Raw genomic sequence first — 23,145 nt, forward strand, 5'->3', positions numbered from 1 at the left:
TTAAGAATCCGCCTGCCAATGCAGGGGACACAGGTTTGAGCCCTGGTCTGGGAAGATCCCACATGCTGCAGAGCAACTAAGCCCATGAGCCACAACTACTGAGCCTGCTCTCTAGACCCCATGGGCCACAACTACTGAGCCCGCGTGCCACACCTACTGAAGTCCACGCGCCTAGAGTCCACACTCCACAACAAGAGAAGCCACCCCAATGAGAAGCCTGTGCACCACAAAAAGTAGGCTCCACTCGCTGCAACTAGAGAAAGCCTGCACGCAGCAATGAAGACCCAACGCGGCCAAAAGTAAATAAATAAATAAATTTATATATTAAAAAAAAGTGGGGGGCTTCCCTGGTGGCACAGTGGTTGAGAGTCCGCCTGTCAATACAGGGGACATGGGTTCGTGCCCCGGTCTGGGAGGATCCCACATGCCGCAGAGCGGCTGAGCCCATGAGCCATGGCTGCTGGGCCTGCGCGTCCGGAGCCTGTGCTCCGCAACGGGAGGGGCCACAGCAGTGAGAGGCCCACGTACCGCAAAAAAAAAAAGTGGGAAGAAGACCTAAACAGATGTTTCTCCAAAGAAGACATACTGTTGGCCAACAGGCACATGAAAAGATGCTCAGCATTGCTAATTATAAGGGAAGTGCAAATCAAAACTACAATGAGGTATCACCTCACACTAGTCAAAATGGCCATCATCAAAAAGTCTACAAACAATAAATGTTGGAGAGGGTGTGGAGAAAGGGGAACCCTCCTACACTGTTGGTAGGAATGTAAATTGGTGCAGCCACTATGGAAAACAGTATGGAGGTTCCTCAAAAAGCTAAAAATAGCATCATCATATGATCTAGCAATCCCACTCTTGGGCATATATCTAGAAAAGATGAAAACTCTAATTCAAAAAGATGTATGCACCCCAGTGCTCACTGCAGCACTATTCACAACAGCCAAGATATGGAAGCAACCTATGTGTCCATCAACAGAAGAATGGATAAAGAAGATGTGGTATATGTATATACAAAGGAATATTACTCAGCCATAAAAAAGAATGAAATAATGTCATTTGCAGCAACATAGATGGACGTAGAGGTTATCACACTAAGTGAAGTCAGACAGAGAAAGACAAATATATGATATCACTTATTTATGGAATCTAAAAAAATGATACAAATGAATTTATTTACAAAACAGAGACAGACTCACAGACATAGAAAACAATCTTACGGGGCTTTCCTGGTGGCGCAGTGGTTAAGAATCCACCTGCCAATGCAGGGGACACGGGCTCGACCCCTGGTCCGGGAGGATGCCACATGCCGCAGAGCAACCAAGCCTGTGCACCACAACTACTGAAGCCCGCATGCCTGGAGCCCATGTTCTGCAACGAGAAGCCACCAAAATGAGAAGCCCCCACACGGCAACGATGAGCAGCCCCCGCTCGCCACAACTAAGGAAAGCGCGCGTGGCAATGAACACCCAACGAAGCCAAAAAAAAAAAAAGCAAAAAAGAAAACAATCTTATGGTTACCAAAGGGGAAAGGATGGGTGAGGGATACATTAGGAGTTTGGGATTCACAGATACACGCTAGTATATATAAAATAGAAAAAAAAAGAGGAAGCAAATTTTGACACATGCTACAACATGAATGAACCTTGAAGACACTATGGTAAGTGAAACAAGTCAGTTACTAAAGGACAAATATTGTATGATTCTACTTCAGTAAGGTACCTAGAGTAGTAAAATTCACAGAAACAAGGTAGAATGGTGGTTGCCATTTGCTGGGGGAGAGAGGAGAATGAGGATTTATTGGGTAAAGAATAACTTTATAGGGTAAAATTAATGGGTAAAGAGTTTCAGTTGGGAAGATGAGAAAGTTCTGGAGATGGATGGTGCGGATGGTTGGACTGGCTCTATCACTATATTAACTAAGAAAAAGCCACAGAGTGGTGCTGTGCCAGTTCTAGGCTTCCACCTTATAAACATCTGGCATCTTTTGCTTTTGGGAGCCCTAAGTCACCATGTAAGAAGTTCAGCTGCCTCTGAGAGTAGAAGCCCTGAGACTACACAGAGAGAGAAAGAGAACCTACTATGCTAGCATCCCGGGTGAGCCTCCACGTGACTCCAGACCCGGATGCCATCCAATTGCTACTGCATGAGAGACCTCAAGTGAGACCAGCAGAGCCAATCAACTCACAGAAGTGTAGAAAGACTATAAAGTAAAAGGGTGGGTTTTTTTTAAAGCCACTAGGCTTTGAGGTGATTTGTTATGTCACAAACACCTTCCTGCCACCTTTCAAGGTGAATCTTGAAATTCTGTGTATCTTACAAGACCCAGGACAAATGCCACCTCTTCTGAAAAGCTTTACCTGAGGGGGTAATGTTTCACATTTTTTAAAAAATGCTACATATAATCTACTCATTTTTAATAACAGCTTTATTGAGATACAATTCACACAGCATTCAATTTACCCATTTGAAGTGTACAGTTCAGTGGTCGTTAGTATATTCACAGAGCTGTGCAACTACCACCATAATCAATTTTAGAACATTTTCATAACCCCTCCTCAAAAAAAACCCTTCCAATTAGCAGTCACTCCCCATTTCTCCCCAACCTCTCCTTCCATTGTCAGACCTAGGCAACCACTGATTATTTTCAGTCTCTACAGATTTGCCTTTTCTGGACATTTCATATAAATGGAATCACACAATATGTGGTCTTTTATGTCTAGATTTTTTTTGCTTAGAGTGTTTTCAAGTTCATCTAAGTTATAGCATGTATCAGTACTTCAGTCCTTATTTATTAGTGAATAATACAGTAAACATTCTTGAACTGAAATATTTGTGCTTATTTCTCATGATAATTTCCTAGAAATAGAAATGATTGGCTCAAAGTGTGCCCATTTAAAATTTTGACAATTATTTCAAAATTTGGAATGATAGTAACTCCAAAAAGGTTATGACATATACACTCAACCAAGTGTGTTTTTCCTAACCCTTACAGGTAATGATTAAATTTTAACTATTTTCTAATCTGATAGATGAAAACTGATGTCTTATTTTAAAATCTTTGTTTCTTTATTAGTGATCCTTGAGCTTTTTTTGTCATTTATGAATAAGCTATTTGCACCTTTTTCAGTAGATGCTTTATCTATTTCTTTTTGACTTAATTATCTTATATTAGAGATAAGCAATCCTTTGTAAATGTTGCAAATATTTTTTCTCAGTTGTTATTACTTCTGTATCTGTGATTATGATGTTTTTCAATATAAAGAATTAGGAAAAGTCTTCCGTCTTTACATTTCCTTTTTCAGAATTTTCCCATTTATTCTATTTTAAAAATTTATTTATTTATTTTTGGCTGCATTGGGTCTTCGTTGCTGTGCAGGCTTTCACTAGTTGCAGCGAGCGGGGGCTACTCTTCGTGTGGTGTGCGGGCTTCTCATTGCGGTGGCTTCTCTTGTTGCGGATCACAGGCTCTAGGCGTGCGGGCTTCAGTAGTTGTGGCATGCAGGCTCAGTAGTTGTGGGTCGCGGGCTGTACAGCGCAGGTTCAGTAGTTGTGACAGATTGCTTAGTTGCTCCGCAACATGTGGGATCTTCCCGGACCAGGAATTGAACCCGAGTCCCCTGCATTGGTAGGCGGACTCTTTAACCACTGTACCACCAGGGAAGTCCCCCCATTTACTCTTGAGCATTTATTTTTCCAGATGAAATTGCCAGTTTCTAAAAGATCCTATTAGAATTTGGGGGGGGAACTGTGCTCTTTACAGATTGATCTATAGGGAGTTTACTTTTTCTATGTTCCCTCTCCCTAACCCATTATTCAGGTTTTATTTACGGCACCCAATTGTTTTTTTGGTTTTTTAAACATCTTTATTGGATTATAATTGCTTTACAACATTGTGTTATTCTTTAAAGTTTATTCCTAGATTAAAAAAAATTATGTTATTACATGGATGAAATCTTTTCTTCCAATATACTTTCTGACTGAGTATTACCTTTATAAAGGAAAGCTATTTGTTCTCTCATATACTGACTTTATATTTGTCTTAGTGTTGTTGATATCTTAAGAGACTAGTTGAAAAATAGGTCAATATGATTCAACCAGATTGCACAGATAGAGCATTTTTATTTATTTATTTATTTAATATTTATTTGGTTGCACTGGGTCTTAGTTGTGGCAGGCAGGCTCCTTAGTTGCGGCTCCAGGGCTCCTTAGTTGTGGCACATGGGCTCCTTAGTTGCAGCATGCGAACTCTTAGTTGCGGCACGCGAACTCTTAGTTGAGGCATGCATGTGGGATCTAGTTCTCTGACCAGGGATCGAACCCAGGCCCCCTGCATTGGGAACGCGGAGTCTTATCCACTGTGCCACCGGGGAAGTCCCAGATATACCATTTTTAGATCAATACTCAGTACACTGATAATAACAGGTGTTGGTGAGGATGCAGAGAAACTGGAATCCTCATGCACTGCTAGCGGGAATGTAAAATGGTGTTGCTGCTTTGAAAAACAGTCTGGTAGTTCCTCAAAATGTTGAACATTTGTTACCATATGACCTAGCAATTCCACTCCTAGATATATAACCAAGAGAGATGAAAACATATGTCCACACAAAAAGTTGTAACGAAATGTTCATAGAAACATTACTCATAATAGTCACAAAGTGGAAATAACTGAAATGTCTATCAATTGATGAATGGATAAATAAAATGTGGGATGCATACAACAGACTATTAACCATTAAAAAAGGATTAAGTATTAATACTTTATATATCATGTCTACATTAGGTAAATCTATAGAAACAAGAGCTAGATAAGTGGTTACCTAGGTCTGGGGACAGTGGGGGAAGGAACTTGGGGGAAATAGAGAGTAACTGCTAATGAGCATGGGGTTTCTTTTTTGAGCAATGAAAATGTTGTAAAATTGATTGTGGTGACGGCTGCACACTCTCTGCACAAATATACTAAAAACCACTGAATTGTACACTTTAAATGATAAACGATGTCTCAATAAAGCTATTTAAAAATATTTGGTGCAGCATTTTTATAAAAGTGAGTTCGATAACAAAGTAATATTCCAGTCCAAAAGCATAGTCTGTCTTAACTTGCCTCAAAGAAATAAAGCAATTCTTTTATAGACTCACTTTCTCACTTATGCAAATTTCTCCCAATTTGCCACACACATGAAAGTGTAAGTCACATAATTACACTCTATTTTTTTTTTTTTTTTTGTGGTACGCGGGCCTCTCACTGTTGAGCCTCTTCCGTTGCGGAGCACAGGCTCCAGACGTGCAGGCTCAGCGGCCATGGCTCACGGGCCTAGCCGCTCCGCAGCATGTGGGATCTTCCCGGACCGGGGCACGAACCCGTGTTCCCTGCATCGGCAGGCGGACTCTCAACCACTGCGCCACCAGGAAAGCCCACACTCTATTTTTTGACATAGGTTTTAAAAAATAACTTTCGCTTCTATACAAGTATATTTAAGTGCAGGCCAAAGTTTAAAAACAGAAAAGCAACATAAAAAAGAATAATGAAAATTTCACATTTCAATAAGTGTGCAAATTACTCTTCCAGTTAGAAAAATAAGCCAGCTTAAAAAAAAAGAAAAACAAGCCAGTTGACTAAATTAATTCCAAAGAATGAAACAGTCAAAGAATTCTAGGAACAGAATGAATCTGAACTATAATGAATGCTTCATTTCTAATTTTCCAGGTGAGGGTCCTGAGTCCATGCTGGCAAATACATTTAAGCTCACCTCAGATTGTTTTCTAAACAATGAGAAATATTATATCATTCTCTCTCTCTCTCTCTCTCTCTCTCTCTCTCTATATATATATATATATATATATATACATCTCACACATGAACAATACCAGTGAATGCCTTATAAGCGCCTTGACTTTTAAAAAATTGAAACACTAAATCCAGTTTGCTCTAGTCTCACTAGCTGCTTGCAATGTCCTAATGGCCTCTATTTCTACAAAAACTTCCAAAAAAACTTATAAGATTGAACCAAATTCAACACCCAGCAATTATGCCTTCCACAGTTCAAGTGGCTTCTGCAGTTAGGATGATTTTACTGCAGTAGTATGAATTAAAAACTCCCAAACCTTAACCACCTCACTTTCTGAGCAACCTCACGTAAACTACTTCTTTAAGATGGCCCCTGATTTCCTTATTTGCAGAAAAAAGAAGAGATGAGACAAAAATTGAGTAAATGCTATCTGTAAAGGACTGGGAGTATCTTAACAAAAAGGAACTTCAGGGACTTCCCTTGTGGTCCAGTGGTAAGACTCAGTACTCCCAATGCAGGGGGTCCGGGTTCAATTCCTGGTCAGGGAGCTAGATCCCGCATGCATGCCGCGACTAAGAAGCCCACATGCCACAACTAAGAGTCCACATGCTGCAACTAAGAAGTCCACATGCCACAACTAAGAAGTCCGCATGGGACTTCCCTGGTGGTCCACTGGTAAAGAATCTGCCTTACAATGCAGGGGACACGGGTTCGATCCCTGGTCAGGGAACTAAGATCCCACATGCCGCGGGGCAACTGAGCCTGCATGCCACAACTACTGAGCTCGCACGCCTCAACTAGAGCCCGTGTGCCACAAACTACAGAGCCCATGCATCCTGGAGCTCATGCGCCACAACTAGAGAGAGAAAACCTGCATGCCACAACTAGAGAGAAGCCCACGCACCACCATGAAGAGCCTGTGCACCACAACGGAAGATCCCATATGCCGCAACTAAGACCTGATGCAGCCAAAAATAAATAATAAATAAATCTTTAAGAAAAAAAAAAGTCTGCATGCCACAACTAAAGATCCCTCATGCCGCAACTAAGACCCGGCACAGCCTAAATAAATAAATAAATAAAACAGGAAAACAAAAAAGGAATTTCAGAAATAAACACAAAACAACACAAAGGAAACATTCAAAGTACATATAAAGTGAACAACTAAATTAAGAAAAGATCATTAAAAAGATTACAAGTCTCTATGAAAAATAAACACAATTCTGCATCAGGATGATAGGATTATGGATGCAGTTTCTGAAGTTTTCTTTATAACTTTAAAAACTGACTTAGGGCTTCCCTGGTGGCGCAGTGGTTGGGAGTCCGCCTGCTGATGCAGGGGACACGGGTTCGTGTCCTGGCCCGGCAGGATCCCACATGCCACGGAGCGGCTGGGCCCGTGGGCCATGGCCGCTGGGCCTGCGCGTCCAGAGCCTGTGCTCCGCAACGGGAGAGGCCACAACAGTGAGAGGCCCGCGTACCACAAAAAAAAAAAATGGACTTAATATTAAATTCTTAACCGGCATATACAAGATATCAAAGGTCTAGAGAAGCCTTTCAGGAGTTGTGTGCTGGAGAAAAATGTTGTATTCTCAACTCATATCAACCTAATTAGATAGTACATGCTCCTGGAGCAAAGGGAAAAACAGCCAGACATTACAAGCTGTATATCATCTAGATAAATGTCATATAAAATAAATTACATTCTTAGGAAATGCCTGAGTCAGGACTTTAAAAAGGAGCATCAAAAATCTCCCAAAGAGGTGTCCTGCAGTACTTTACATACAGGTTCTCTCCCAGGCTCCAGATCCCATCACAATTTTCTCCTATGTTAAAACAAGGGCTATATTACCTACATTGCAAAGATAATGGCAAAGCTAAATATCATATATTTAAAGTGACTCAGTATGCTTGGTTCATTACAGGTGTGGCTTTTAATATTGCACTTTGATTAAAAGCCATGAGTGGAATTGACCAGTGTAAAAAGTATTGTAATAACCATATTTTAAAAAACCAATTTTTCTCTTTTGCTAGATATTGTCTTTTTGCCAGGCCAGCATCTGCTTGCTGTTGGTTGAAACCTAAGTTAGGTCAAGTATCTGCTTTCAGTATGTACCTAGAGACTGATGCTTTTGAAAAACTACAAGGAAGTGTGAAAGTAAAGTTAATCACTGACATTGCGTATACTCACATCTGTTTTGTTTTTATTGGACTGAATGTCTTTGGTTCAGGTATTACCTTTTCAGGCCAACTGCTTAATGCCTGATAAAGCAGGACACATAACTCAGAAGCAGAACATTCCATGTAGAGTCATCATGAAACAAAAATGAGGCAGAAAGCTATGTTTCAAAGCCCACTCAATTACTAAAGTCCAAATTCATATCCTGAAAAAGGCATACACCCAGAGTGAGATCTGCTCAGTTCAACGAATTTAAAGGTAATGAAATCTGTATATTAACCAGCAGGCCTGCTCTTTTTTCAATGCATTTACATTTTCTTTTCACCTATAAAAACAAAGAAATTAGAGCGGTGGACCTCAAGGCATTTGGTAAATATGCAAGATCCAATTATTTATGAGATAACTTCACAAGGTGCTGAACATGACACACATATATAACACTAGTTATATTAGGTACTTTAGCATATGGCTGAATTCAGTGCCCCACATTTGAAAGAATCAACACAGCCTGAAACCGAAGTTGTCAATGTTTAATATTTGTCTGAGATAGCACCTTCCTGATAGATGACAGACAGATGATAGATCTTCCTGATCTTTGAGCCTGCCACAGATTTATAGATTCACTCTGCTCCCACCAACACCTTCCTACTGCCACCCTGCCTCTGAATACTGAGTTCAAGACACTGTATGCCACTTCTGAAAGTCACAGCACTCCCTAAAGGGTTGCGTTGCTTAAAATGCAGATTTGCAAAAATTTTCCAAGAATAATATGGTATTTAGGTGGTCATCCTTTCAATATTAGGCCCCATAACAGATAGTAATAGATTTCCGGCTTCTGGCTTCCTTTTTCTGGGAGGTGGAAATCAGTGGTTATAGAAGCATGTGCTATCCTATCAAGCTGCTCATCCTCAACTTCCACTTTTGGAGAAGATAAACTAACGGAAACTGGATTTAACCCTCCTCCTAAAACAACAGAAAAACTAGACAAAATGAATGAAAAAAAAATGGTTCAAGATATTGGAAATCAAGCAATGAAGGATCAACTGTTTCCAAGTAACTTAAATGGTTATTTAAGTTACTATTTTTGAGCATCCCAGAACAAAGCTCAAAAATATCTACACAAATACAAATATATTCAACATCCAATAAGGCAAACGTCAAAATGTCCAGAATCCAATCAACTATAAGCAGGCACGTGAAGAAGCAGGAAAATATGACCCATAACAGGAGAAAGATCAATCAATTGAAATTGACCCCAAACTGACACCAATATAAGAACTTGTAAACATGGACATTAAAAGAGTTATAATTATATCCAATATGTGCAGAAGCTATGGGTATTGAGCATGTTAAGTAAACATGGAAGATATTTTAAAAGACCCAGATTTAATGTCTAGAAATAATGCTACAATTTCTGAAGTGAAAAATGCTCTAGAGGGAATTCATGGCAGATTAGACACTGCAGGAGAAAAGATTAGTGAACTTGAAAACATAGCTATAAAACTATACAAAATGAAATGCAGAGGAAAAGACTGAAAAAGGAAAAAAATAAAAGAACAGAGAGTTAGTGAGCTTTATGACAAATTTGAGAAGCCTAATATACATGTAACTGGAATCCCTGAAAGAGGAATCTGGTGACAGAAAACAATATTTGAAGAGATAATGGCCAAAATTTTTCCAAATTTGATGAAAACTATAAACCCATGGATCCAAGTAGACCAACAAATCTCAAGACAAGAAACATGAAGAAAACTGAACTAAGGTCCATCATTATCAAATTGCTTTATCCAGTAATAAAGAGAAAAATCTTAAAAGCAGCCAAAGAGACACATTACATAAGAGAAACAAAGGTAAAGATGACAGCAGATTCTGTATCAGAAACAATGCAGTACAAAACAGTGTACTGAATGAAAAAAAATTATCAACCTATAATTATTTACCCAGCAAAATTATCTTTCAAAAACAAAGATGACCTCAGGAATTCCCTGGCAGTCCAGTAGTTAGGACTCCACACTCTCGCTGCCCTGGGCCTGATTTCAATCCCTGGTTGGGGAACTAAGATCCCACAAGCCGTGCAGTGTGGCCAAAAAAAACCAAAACAAAAACCAAACCAAAAAAAAAAAAAAAAAAAGCAAAAAGCAAAGGTGACCTAGAGGCAAATTCACAGACAAATTCATACAGACAGAAAGGCAAATTCATAGAGAGAGAAAGTGTAAGTGAGGTTACCAGGAGCTGGAGGAGTGGGAATGGAGCTGGAGGAGCTGGAGGAGGGGAGTTATTGTTTGATGGGTATAGAGTTTTTGTTTCAGATGATAAAAAGTTCTGGAAATGCGTAGTGAGGATGGTTACATGACATTCTGAATGTGCTTAAATGTCACTGAATTGTACACTTTAAAAAGGTTAAAACGGGGACTTCCCTGGTGGCGCAGTGGATAAGGTTCTGCGCTCCCTATGCAGGGGGCCTGGGTTCGATCCCTTGTTGGGGAACCAGATCCCGCATGCATGCCACAACTAAGAGTTCGCATGCTGCAACTAAGAAGCCCACGTGCCACAACTAAGGAGCCCGCAAGCCATAACTAAGGAGCCCACGAGCCACAACTATGGAGCCTGCCTGCCGCAACTAAGACCGCACACAGCAAATAAATAAATAATTTTTTTTTAAAAAAGGTTAAAATGGTAAAATTTTGTGTTATGTATGGTTTACGGCAATTTTTTTTAAAAAGAATTTATAAAAAGGAATATTGGAGAACAAAAGGAATATAGTTCTCCATCTTACAGGAATAAACCTCAAGACATAAGGCCCAGTTAAAAAAAAAAAAAAAAAAAAGGGTAAGTTTCAAAATATGTGCTGAATAATGCCACTGATATAAATTTAAAAGCACATAAAGGGAATTCCCTAGCAGTCCAGTGGTTAGGACTCAGTGCTTTCACTGCAGTGGGCCCAGGGTTCAATCCCTGGTCAGGGAACTAAAATCCCTCAACCCACATAGCATGGCCAAAAAACTAAAATAAAATAAAAGCACATAAAAACACTATACTTTGTCATGTATACATATAAAAAGTGACAGATTAGTGGTTGCTTAGGGGTTGAGGGATAGGAGTGCGAAGACAGTTTAGACTATAAACTTATTCTATGGTAGTAGTTGGCTCTTACAGAGGGAAGGAAGACAATGCAATTGGAGACGGGGTTGCCAACAAGAAGGACAGAACTTCGCAGAGACCAGAGCATGTTTGACAGCATGTCTGAGAGCCCTGGTGCCCTGCTGGACTCCTATGGTCTCTCTTGCTTCACCTCTCAACAAATCCCCACCTCACCACTGTAAGGCGTTTCTCCCAGGTGGGCCCCAGTCTGATCCTTTTGCCTTTCAGGCATCACCACAGCCTGATATACAAATGGTAGCAGCCATAATTTACTAGGCAGAATGTCTGGGGCATGGAGCTGGGGCAGAGGCCAGAGCTAAGAGAAGTGCTTGGGGACTTCTTAAAGTTAGCTATCTTCTCGTGGGGTCCTCTACCCCCTGGGAGTACACGAAGACTTTCCAGGGACTACCAGGCATAGTTTTTTAAAGGTATCCATTTCCTCAACTTCCATATAAACTCCTTTCTAAAAACCATCTGCCTGAGAACATGCCTGGAGTGCAGTACCCCATCTCATCTCCTCAAATTTTTCTTTTCCTGTTTCACTAAAAAAAAAAAAAAGCATATATACCTACCATATGATCCAGCCATTCCACCTCTAAGTATTTACCCAAGACAAAAGGAAATATATACTCATACAAAGACTTGTATGTGATTGCCACAGCACCTTTATTTATAATAGCCCCAAACTAGAAACAAACTCAATGTCCATCAACAGATGAACAGATAAACAAATTGTGGTACATCCACATGATGGAATACCACTCAACAACAACAACAAAAAAGAACTACTGATACACACAAAACATGTATCAATAATTATGCTGAGTGAAAGAAGCCAGACCAAAAATGCAAACTAACCTATAGGGACAGAAAGCAGATCAGTAGTTGCCTGGAATAGAGGAGCAGGAGTGAGGAATTCCAAAGCAGACGGAAACATTAAGGGGTAATAGATATGTTCTCTACCTTGCTTGTGGTGATGGTTTCCTGGGTGTCAAACTTCATCAAATAGTATACTTACAATATGCACAGTTTATTGTATGTTAATTATACCTCAGGAAAGCTATTTTTAGAGGAGAAGTAAAGATACGGAAAAGCTAAAAGAATTCATTACCAGCAAACCTCCACTACAGAAATGTTAAAGGAAGTTCTCCAAGCAGAAGGAAAATACCAGTTACAAAACAAGATCTGCTCAGAGGTACTCGGATTTTCTTTCTTATTGATGTTGATTTTCATTTTTGAATTTTCAGGTTTGGAGCCACGACACTGCTATCTAAATAAATGAAGTTACACTGAATATACATTCAGTCCAAAAGTTTTCACTCACTGTTTTTTCTGACACGATTACTGCTATCAGTGCATAGTGCTGGGGATTAAAAATAAGTATGAAGAATGATTTACTATTTTAGTTCTTAACATACCAGCTAAAATTACACCAGACTGAAGATGTTTGGAAAACATCACATCAGAGAAATATGTTTCTTGCCATCCTAAGTATGGTTTTGTTGCATCTTGGCACTCTGTGTTTCCCCCCATGATCAAATCAGATTTATAATGCAAGTCAGGAAGAAGCTTAACCTCCCAGAATCCAGAAACACTCCATGCTCTTTATGTCAAAGAAAGTTTATACTCATTTGAAATTTCCATGAAACTCACCTACTAGAGTCAACAGGACATGAATTAAAGTACTATATCCAAATAATACCCTCTCCCACTCTGCAAGTCACCTACATTTTCAACTGTTTCCCTCACATAGTCCTTTACAGGGTGTAAAAAAAAAAAAGGAATTCACAAATGCTATTGGTAAAAGTATAACAAGGGGTACAATATTTTTGGAGGTCAATTTGGTACCACCTATCATCAAGGACACATTCCATTGCAGGGAATTTACAAATAATATAGTACAAGTGTCCCCAAAATACATGCACAAAGATATTCCCTGCACCAGTATTTTTGACAAACTGCAAACTATCCAAATATCTATCAAAAGGGGATTAGTTAAATAAGTTATGGTACAACATTGTTATATAATATTACATAGCCTTTAAGAGGAATGAGATAAATCTGCACGCACTGATATGGGGAATATCCTGGTGGTCCAGTGGTTAGGACTCCGTGCTCTCACTGCTGAGGGCCTGGGTTCAATTCCTGGTCGGGGAACTAAGATCCCACAAGCCACATGGTGTGGCCAAAAAAAAAAAAAAAAACCACGGATATGACAAGCTATCTACAAGATGGTAAGGGAAAAAACAGGTTAAATAACAGCTTGTATAATATTAGTCTATTTGTAAGACAGAAAAAAATTGTTACCCTATCCCTTCTAGTTGTATATTCACAGAAAGAGATACCATAAATTCGTTCATAGCAGCTATTTCTGGGGGTCTGAAGATCTCCAGAGACACTTTTTCCTTCAAAAAAATCAATACTTTTGTTAAAAAGCATGCATTATTCTCAATAAAAACTTTAACAAGAAACAAAATACCCAAAGGCTAGTGACAGAAATTACTAGTGTCTAGTAAAAGAGAAGTGACACAGTTAAATTTAAACCGGGTATTCAGACCCTGAATAAATTAGAATTTATAGAATTAGAAATTTATAAAATACTCAATATTAGATGCAATATTTTTAAAGCACATCCTTAAGGAAAAACAATCACTCTTATATAGGGAACTAAAAACTCACATTTATCATGCCCTGCCCCACACTCTCACTGCATATGAGAACCAGCATATGATTGTTACAAAATACTATTCATTCTAAAATGTTTAGTTAGATTAAGCAAACCAGCTTTTCCACATGCACATCAAAACAAATCAGTAAAACTAGTTTTGAACACAAAGAAGAAGAATGGCTGTCATAAATCTGTGTAAAGAAATGAAGTATGATCTTTATTTGCTCTGATATAAAATCCCACAATTAAATGTTTAGCTTCTAGAACAATGTTTCTCATAAACCAGAGAAATCAAATTATAGTCCTGTCTTCCACTGATCCTAGAGAAAATTTCTTCTCCATATAAGCATGCCCCAATGCCTACATGGCTAAAAATAAAGATGAAAAATTACAACTGAAAAATAATTGCAAGGAACTCAAAAATAATTACTACTGGCTCTGTAAGCCTAAAATTAAGAAAAGACTGGTATCAGAATTCACCAGTGTAAAAAGGATCACATGGGAATCAACAGACCTTAATGAAAAGTTTAACCTTTACTTGAATGAGGCAAAGGCTACAGTTTTATAGTTTCCCCAGAAAATTAGGACACTTAATAGCTATTTAGAGAGAAAGAACTATGAGTTACACCTTTTTCACTTCACAGTTATGCCCGTTAATTGTGTGGAATTTCTGAACAACAATTTTATCAACTGTATCATGATCATCAAAAGCTACAAAAGCAAATCCTCTTTTCTCCACTCTGCCTGTCTTCCATGGTTGAAAGACCAACTTCTATGGTTTCAATCCTGCCATACTTTTCAAAGTAGTCTCTCATATTCTTCTGTATCTTCTTTAACACCACCAACAAAAAGTTTCTTCACTTTCGGAAGGGCAGCAGGCTTTACAGAATTCTCTCTAGAAACAGCTCTCTTTGGTTCCACCAAACACCCATCAACCTCGGCGGTCCTGCACTCACTGTGCATCCACCTCTTCAACGCTAGAGTAAGTCACAAAACTAGAGGTCCTGGGAAGTTTTGTTTGGCGGCCTCTCATCACTGCACAATCCGTAAGTGTGCCCCATTTCTCAAAATGTTTTCTTAAACTATAATCTGTAGTTTCAAAGTTCAGACCTCCAATAAACAGTTTTCTCAACAGCGCTGGTTCCTTTGGATCACGGCCCTCCTCCTGGTGGCAGCAGGCTGGGAGTGACCTGGTGGTGGTTTTACCTCCATTTTGAGACCAGACTCACCTCTTCCAACTCCAGTTCCATATGGGACCGCCAGAACGAGGCCTCCCCATACTTTCAATTTAGTGAATTACTGCTCTTCCCCACACACCATGTTCTTCATACCTCTGTGCCTTTTTATATATTATTCTTTCTTTCTGGTTCTCCCCTCACCTACTCCACTTCAAAAACTTTTACTCTGTTATACGGTTAGTTCAAACTTTGCAAATATTTCAGGCATATGCGGATGCTCCTCTTTCTTTTGTATTCTGAGGCCCCTATGCATTTAGGTTCAACTGTCACATTTGTTCTTCACATGTCCATCTCCCTGTGGAGTTTGAGGATAGAAAGTATCTATCCTCAACACACACATATTCAATAAATGTTTTCTGAATCAAGTTTTTGCCACCACCTTTGAAGTAATGGTTGTCACAATCACTTTTACACTTTTTCTAAAACATTTTCTTTAAAGAATATTTGCTGTAAAGTACTGTCAAATTATTGAAAGTAATCTTTTAAAATATAAGGCAACACATATTCAAAATTAAACTAAAATGTAACACTATTTAATGAGATGTTTACCTTATTGCTGGAAAAAAGTCACATTAATTTCACTATATTTAAGGGTAAAAAGGGCAAAACCAAGTTGTACTTTTTGATACTCAAATACTTGAAGGAAAATAAGAATGGCATGAAATTTCTAATATACCTTTCCTTCCTTAAGTTAATTAGGACTTTTATTACGTTTTAAAAACAGGGCTTCCCTGGTGGCACAGTGGTGGAGAATCCGCCTGCCAGTGCAGGGGGCACAGGTTCGAGCCCTAGTCCGGGAAGATCCCACATGCCATGGAGCAACCTGTGCCACAACTACTGAGCCTGCACTCTAGAGCCCGCGAGCCACAACTACTGAGCCCACGTACCACAACTACTGAAGCCCGCATGCCTAGAGCCTGTGCTCTGCAACGAGAGAAGCCACTGCAATGAGAAGCCTGCGCACCACAACAAAGGGTAGCCCCCGCTCACCTCAACTAGAGAAAGCCTGCGTGCAACAACAAAGGCCCAATGCAGCCAAAAATAAATTAATTAATTAATTTAAAAAAAAGACAAAATGGTACCTTAAATCAAAAGCTTTTGACAAAATTCAACACCCATTTATGATAAAAGCCCTCCAGAAAGTGGGCTCAGAGGGAACCTACCTCAACATAATAAAGGCCATATATGACAAACCCACAGGAAACATCATTCACAATAGTGAAAAACTGAAAGTGTTTCCTCTAAGATCAGGAACAAGACAAGGATATCCACTCTTGCCACTATTATTCAACATAGTTTTGGAAGTCCTAGCCACGGCAATCAGAGGAGAAAAAGGAATAAAAGGAATCCAAACTGGAAAAGAAGTAAAACTGTCACTGCTTGCAGATGACATGATACTATACATAGAGAATCCTAAAGATGCCACCAGAAAACTACTAGAGCTAATCAATGAATTTGGTAAAGTTGCATGACATAAAATTAATGCACAGAAATCTCTTGCATTCCTATACACTAACAATGAAAGATCAGAAAGAGAAATTAAGGAAACAATCCCATTCACCATTGCAACAAAAAGAATAAAATACCTAGGAATAAACCTACCTAAGGAGGTAAAAGACTTGTACTCAGAAAACTATAAGACACTGATGAAATCAAAGATGACACAAACAGATGGAGAGATATACCATGTTCTTGGATTGGAAGAATCAACATTGTGAAAATGACTATACTACCCAAAGAAATCTACAGATTCAATGCAATCCCTAGTGGCATTTTTTACAGAAATAGAACAAAAAAATCTTAAAATTTGTATGAAGACACAAAAGACCCCAAATACCCCATGTAATCTTGAGGGAAAAAAACAGAGCTGGAGGAATCAGACTCCCTGACTTCAGGCTACACTACAAAGCTACAGTAATCAAGACAATATGCTACTGGCACAAAACCAGAAATACAGATCAATGGAACAGAAAAGAAAACCCAGAAATAAACCCATGCACTTATGGTCAACTAATCTATGACAAAGAAGGCAAGGATATGCAATGGAGAAAAGACAGCCTCTTCAATAAGTGGTGTTGGGAACACTGGGCAGCTACATGTAAAAGAATGAAATTAGAACACTCCCTAACAGCATACACTAAAATGAACTTAAATAGCTTAAAGACCTAAATGTAAGACCGGACACTATAAAACTCTTAGAGGAAAACATAGGAAGAACACTCTTTGACATAAATCACAGCAAGATCTTTTTTGACCCACCTCCTAGAGTAATGGAAATAAAAACAAAAATAAACAAATGGGACCTAATGAAACTTAAAAGTTTTGCACAGCAAAGGAAACTATAAACAAGACAAAAAGGCAACTCTCAGAATGGGAGAAAATATTTGCAAATGAATCAATAGACAATGGATTAATCTCCAAAATATATATACAGCTCATGCAGCTCAATATTAAAAAGACAAGCAACCCAATCCAAAAATGGGCAGAAGACCTAAACAGACATTTCTCCAAAGAAGACATACAGATGGCCAAGAGGCACATGAAAAGCTGCTCAACATCACTAATTATTAGAGAAATGCAGATAAAAACTACAATGAGGTATCACCTCACACCAGTTAGAATGGGCATCATCAGAAAATCTACAAACAACAAAAGCTGGAGAGGATGTGGAGAAAAAGGAATCCTCTTGCACTGTTGGTGGGAATGTAAATTGATACAGCCACTATGAAGAACAGTATGGAGGGTCCTTAAAAAACTAAAAATAGAATTACCATATGACCCAGCAATCCCACTACTGGGCATATACTCAGAAAAAAACATAATGCAAGAAGATACATGTACCACAATGTTCATTGCAGCACTATTTACAATAGCCAGGTCATGGAAGCAACCTAAATGCCCATCGACAGACGAATGGATAAAGAAGATGTGGTACATATATACAATGGAATATTACTCAGCCATAAAACGGAATGAAATTGGGTCATTTGTAGAGACGTGGATGGACCTACAGACTGTCATACAGAGTGAAGTAAGTCAGAAAGAGAAAAACAAATATCGTATATTAACACATATATGTGGAATCTAGAAAAATGGTACAGATGAACTGGTTTGCAGGGCAGAAATAGAGACAGAGATGTAGAGAACAAACATATGGACACCAAGGGGGGAAAGCGGGTTGGGGGGGGCGATGAAATGGGAGACTGGGATTGACATATATACACTAATATGTATAAAATAGATAACTAATAAAAAAATATCAAATAGAAGGAGAGCAAAAAAAAAAGTGCACAGTCTGCTTCCCTTAAGCACTACCAGTATACTTTGCATTTAAGTTGCTTACGTGCAGTCTTGAGCAATAGATTCTAAAAGCTACAATTTTTTTTTTTTTTTTTTTTTTTTTTTTTTTTTGCGGTACGCGGGCCTCTCACTGTTGTGGCCTCTCCCAGTGCGGAGCACAGGCTCCGGACGCGCAGGCTCAGCGGCCATGGCTCACGGGCCCAGCCGCTCAGCGGCATGTGGGATCTTCCCGGACCAGGGCACGAACCCGTGTCCCCTGCATCGGCAGGTGGACTCTCAACCACTGTGCCACCAGGGAAGCCCAAAGCTACAAAATTTTGATTGATTGAAATTAAATATAGCTTTATTGTTAAAAAAAATTACAAAATGGTATCTTAAATCAAATGCTCACACAGACAGCCATCTCTTTATTCACTCACCTTCTTCATCTATCCATTTCATGGTGAAAAGCTGTTCGGTGTCAAAAGAACACATGTCTCGAACCTCATTACAAAGGCCCTCAAAGGAGATTGAAGGTTCAAAATGTGTTATCATGATATCCCTGAAAAAGAAAAGGAGTTTTAAGTTAGACAATGACTAAGACTAATAATGTTCTACATATTACTGAATGCCTGACCATTTGATGGACTTCAGTTATTTTGTGTGTGCACCAGCCTGTGCCGCTTCCAGTAAACTCTCTCTGTAAAAAATAAAATACCAACATTGAATAATGCTTAAAGATTAAAATAGTGATTTTGTGAGAAAGCTTAATTCAATCTCCCCTCCTCATTCAGGAAGCCTAACTGCTCTAACAGATAGTAGTTCCACTTTTGCTTTAATGTTAGTTATCAGAAGCTCACTCTTTTGTGAGGCATTCCACTCCACAAACAGCTCTATTACTGACAAACTCTGCATTATGCTTAACTGAAATCTCTTTCAATCTCTAGTCCTAGATCTCCCCTCCCCCAAAAGTTTACCTTCATCCAAGAGATGGCCCTTCAAAAATTTGACAAAGGTCTGCCATGTCCTCTTCCTCAGCCCTGACTTCCATGGATTAACCACCCAGATTAACAACTCATTTGCTAAAATTCGTTTTAAAATAGGATTCATATTTTAAGGTAGACACCAAAAAAAATGAAGGAATTGACATAAACGTGTGTTTATTTTTATATTACTGTTGGATAAGTCATAGTACTTAAATAAATCCACCTAGCAGCTATTCACAACGAGACTTAAAAACATAACAAAATGTTTTAGAACAGAAGCCTGGGTTTTCCTCCAGGGACCCATAAGAAGGCTCCCTGTGATCTAATCTCCATGTTGTAGCCAGCCACAGTCATCCTTTCAAAGGTAAGTCAAACAGACCGAATGACTCTTAATTTAACACACATATAGTGACTTCTGTCATAAGCGTTTTACAAAATTAATGTAGTTCATGTCTTTCCTTTGTTTTAAACTCTCCAAATGTCTTTCCCCAAAGTAAAGGGAAATCCAAAGTCTCTAGCAGTGTCTACAAGGCCCTGTGTGAATGGCCCTAGCTGCCCCTCTGACCTACCTCTTCTATCACTGGACAGATAAACCAATGTTTATAGTCTACCATCTACCCCAGCTAGAATGTAAGCTTGATTAAAATAGGAATTTTGTTCATTATATTCCTAGTGGCCAACGCAGTGTCTAGCACAGAATGGGTATTCAATAAATATTTGTTGAAGAAAGGAAGGAAATGACACTGTGTTAGGGACTGTGCAAGCACACATGTGTAGTTGGAACATAGAACACAGAGTAAGAAATAAGGTATTAAAAATTTTAGACATGTGCAAAAAAGTTAAAACTGCAGTCTTTAGGGGCTTTAAGCAGAAAGCCACACATAGAAACTGAATGGCCTTTTCTTGATAATCATTCTCTTTCTAAGCATCTCATGGTTTTCTACCCCTGCCTCTTGGAACCCTCTTGCCTTAGCTTTCGTAACAGTCTGCTTCCCTGGCTCCCTTTCTACTATTCTGAACACTTATTAGGTCTCCTCTATCTCCAGTCACAAGACATTCTTCACAACCTCTCTCATTCATTGTCTCTCTCTTTCTGAAACCTAATTCACATTCAATGTTTTAACTATTATCTCTATGTAAGGGTCTCCTAAATCTGTAATTCCAACTCTCTCTGTGGTATTTAAGACTCTTGATAAGCTTGTTCCAAGCTTGTTCCAATTTCTATTCTCAACGTGATCGCACCATTCCCGATACAAACTCTTTATTACAGACATCTGTTTACTCAAACCACCACACATAAGGCCTTGATGATCTAAGTTTTAATCCTGACCTGTCCTCAGTTTAAGGAGGGAGGTGGGGATCTTTCTTTAACATCAACCTTCTTTCTTCAACATCAACTTTTTTCTTCAATATCAACTTCCATTAAAACTTTTTCAACCACATAAGCCTGATGGTCTATACTTCTAAACCTGTCCAACATGTATCTTATGTTCCAACTTTTGTTATTCAACTAATTATATACACACATCCTTAGCTAGATTATAAATAGCTGGAAGATAAAAATTCTTGACTTTTTACTATATTCACATAACTATTTATATAATAGGGACTCAAATATTTCTTAACTGAATGTAGAAGTAGTATTTTCCAGGAAACACCCAACTTCTAAAAAGTGCACTCTTGACAAGGAAATATCACTGTTTATGTTTCCTTAGCCTATAGACATGTACAGAATATTTAGCATGTTTCAGGTGTTTGAACAAACATCTTATATGATCTTCATAATAACTGTCAAACTAGACCTACTAATCCTGTTTTACAGATTTAAAAAGCTTAGCACAGGGGAATATTTGCCGGAGTCTCACAGTTAGGAAACAGAATGCAAATTCAAATCCACATCTCCTAATGACACTCGTGGTGCATGCTGTGATCTGACCTGCCGGCTCTCCACCCCACCTCCAGAATCCCCCATTAGCAATGGAGCATTTGTCATCCCAGTTACCGGGAGTGCTACCGGTAGACATCCCCAGTCTTCAGCCTCCTTCAGAGATGTGACTGCTCGCCTATAGTCAAATCCCATTCCTGGTCAGCCAACAACCAACAGCCAATTCAATATGGGGGTATAAAGGTCCCAGATGTGACTCAGGAAAGCTCTGAAGTGTCAACTCATCTTCAGAACTCCCTGGAGGGTCAACTAAGACTTCTGTAGGGACTTCAGGGCATCTTGATTTTTTCCTACCTAAGCTTGCTTCTCCCCTTCTCTTCCATAGCTGTCAACCCCAAAAGCACTCCTGAAAAACCACCTGCCTGCTAGTCTGCAACACCACCTCCCACAGCAGCATCCACCCAACCCACAGCTATCATTAGATGTTATTTTGTGACAAAAGCATAATGGATACAGTCAGTCAATTTCACTTTTAAGAGTTTGGCTAGAGACTTCCCTGGTGGTGCAGTGGATAAGAATCCGCCTACCAATGCAGGGGACACAGGTTCGATCCTTGGTCCGGGAAGATCCTACATGCCACGGAGCAACTGAGCCCATGTGCCACAACTACTGAGCCCGTGAGCCACAACTACTGAAGCCCGCTAGCCACAACTACTGAAGCCCACGTGCCTAGAACCCAGGCTCCGCAAAAAGAGAAGCCACCACAACAAAGGGTAGCCCCTGCTCGCCACAACTAGAGAAAGCCCGTGCACAGCAACAAAGGCCCAATGCAGACAAAAAATAATAATAAATAAATTTTTTAAAAAAAGTTTGGCTAATAAAAACTGTAACCCTTGTTTCCGAGATTAAATGGGTCTACTTTAGTGTATGAAGCTAGTTAATTGTTTTTTATTCTTCAGAGAAAATACGTTGCCAGCATATATAAATTATACATATTTTACAGTCTGTCTCCCCCAACTAAACATGCAAGCAGGCATTTTGTCTTGCTCACTGCTGCATCACCAATACCTGAAGCAGCGTCTGGCTCAGAATGGATGTTCAATTAATATATGTTGAGTGAATGGAGGTGTCATATGTTGGTCTCTAAAAAAAGCATGAGGAAATATAAAATAAAAAGCATTCCAGGCTTCCCTGGTGGCGCAGTGGTTGAGAGTCCGCCTGCCGATGCAGGGAACACGGGTTTGTGCCCTGGTCTGGGAAGATCCCACATGCCGCGGAGCGGCTAGGCCCGTGAGCCATGGCCGCTGAGCCTGTGTGTCCGGAGCCTGTGCTCCGCAACGGGAGCAGCCACAGCAGTGAGAGGCCCGCGTAACATGAAGAAAAAAAAAAAAAAAAAAAAAAGCATTCCACAATGGATGAGTGACATATACGAGGCAGCCATAGTATAATGGTTAAGACCATGAGAGCTAAAGCCAGTATGCTTGGGTTTGAATCCAGGTTCTATCACTTACCAGCTGTATAACCTTAGGTGATTTATTTAACTTCTCTGTTGGTTCAATTTCTTCATCTATAAAATGAGAATAATATTATCTCCTATGATATTATAAGGATTTAATGGATTAAGTGAATTCATGTTTAAAATACTTATAATAGTACCTAGCATATAGCATACTCTAAATGTGTTCAATAAATTTTAAAACATTATTAATTCATATAACACTTTAAATTGAAGTGGACCCTTATTAGATAAAAATAATCCAACCTTCTAAAAAATACACAGAAAAACAAAAGAAAACAAAAACAGATGCTTCTGGTTTAATATGGTGGAGGGAACAAACATCTATAACCTTTCATCCTAAGGGCTTAATGAAATGACAGAAAACTGAAATGACAAGTTTATCAAAGTCTTAGAACACGAAAACAGCAGCAGCAGCAGACCAAAAAGTATGAGAAAATCCTAGATGATTGAAAACAGATGGG

The 23,145-nt window shown here is 39.2% G+C and overlaps 1 protein-coding gene across 12 annotated transcripts in view; it reads right to left on the reverse strand.

Annotated features, from left to right (window-relative positions):
• Positions 1-23,145, reverse strand: part of PRKCI (protein kinase C iota) — a 79,677-nt gene that overhangs the window by 45,892 nt on the left and 10,640 nt on the right. For 5 of the 12 annotated variants that reach the window (XM_089910892.1, XM_089910889.1, XM_022572573.3 and 2 more), the window contains one exon: positions 18,735-18,856. In XM_089910892.1, coding sequence (XP_089767018.1) covers positions 18,735-18,856 — 122 coding nt within the window. Of the gene's footprint in view, positions 1-1,220; positions 1,372-18,734; positions 18,995-22,676; positions 22,733-23,145 lie in introns of those variants that run through there. The other 7 variants (XM_089910896.1, XM_089910899.1, XM_089910895.1 and 4 more) reach the window with 5 other exon arrangements.

This window comes from Delphinapterus leucas, chromosome 4 (assembly GCF_059928025.1).
Source record: "Delphinapterus leucas isolate spDelLeu-1000000601 "Yukka" chromosome 4, BTC_Dleu_Yukka2, whole genome shotgun sequence".
Lineage (NCBI taxonomy): Eukaryota > Metazoa > Chordata > Mammalia > Artiodactyla > Monodontidae > Delphinapterus > Delphinapterus leucas.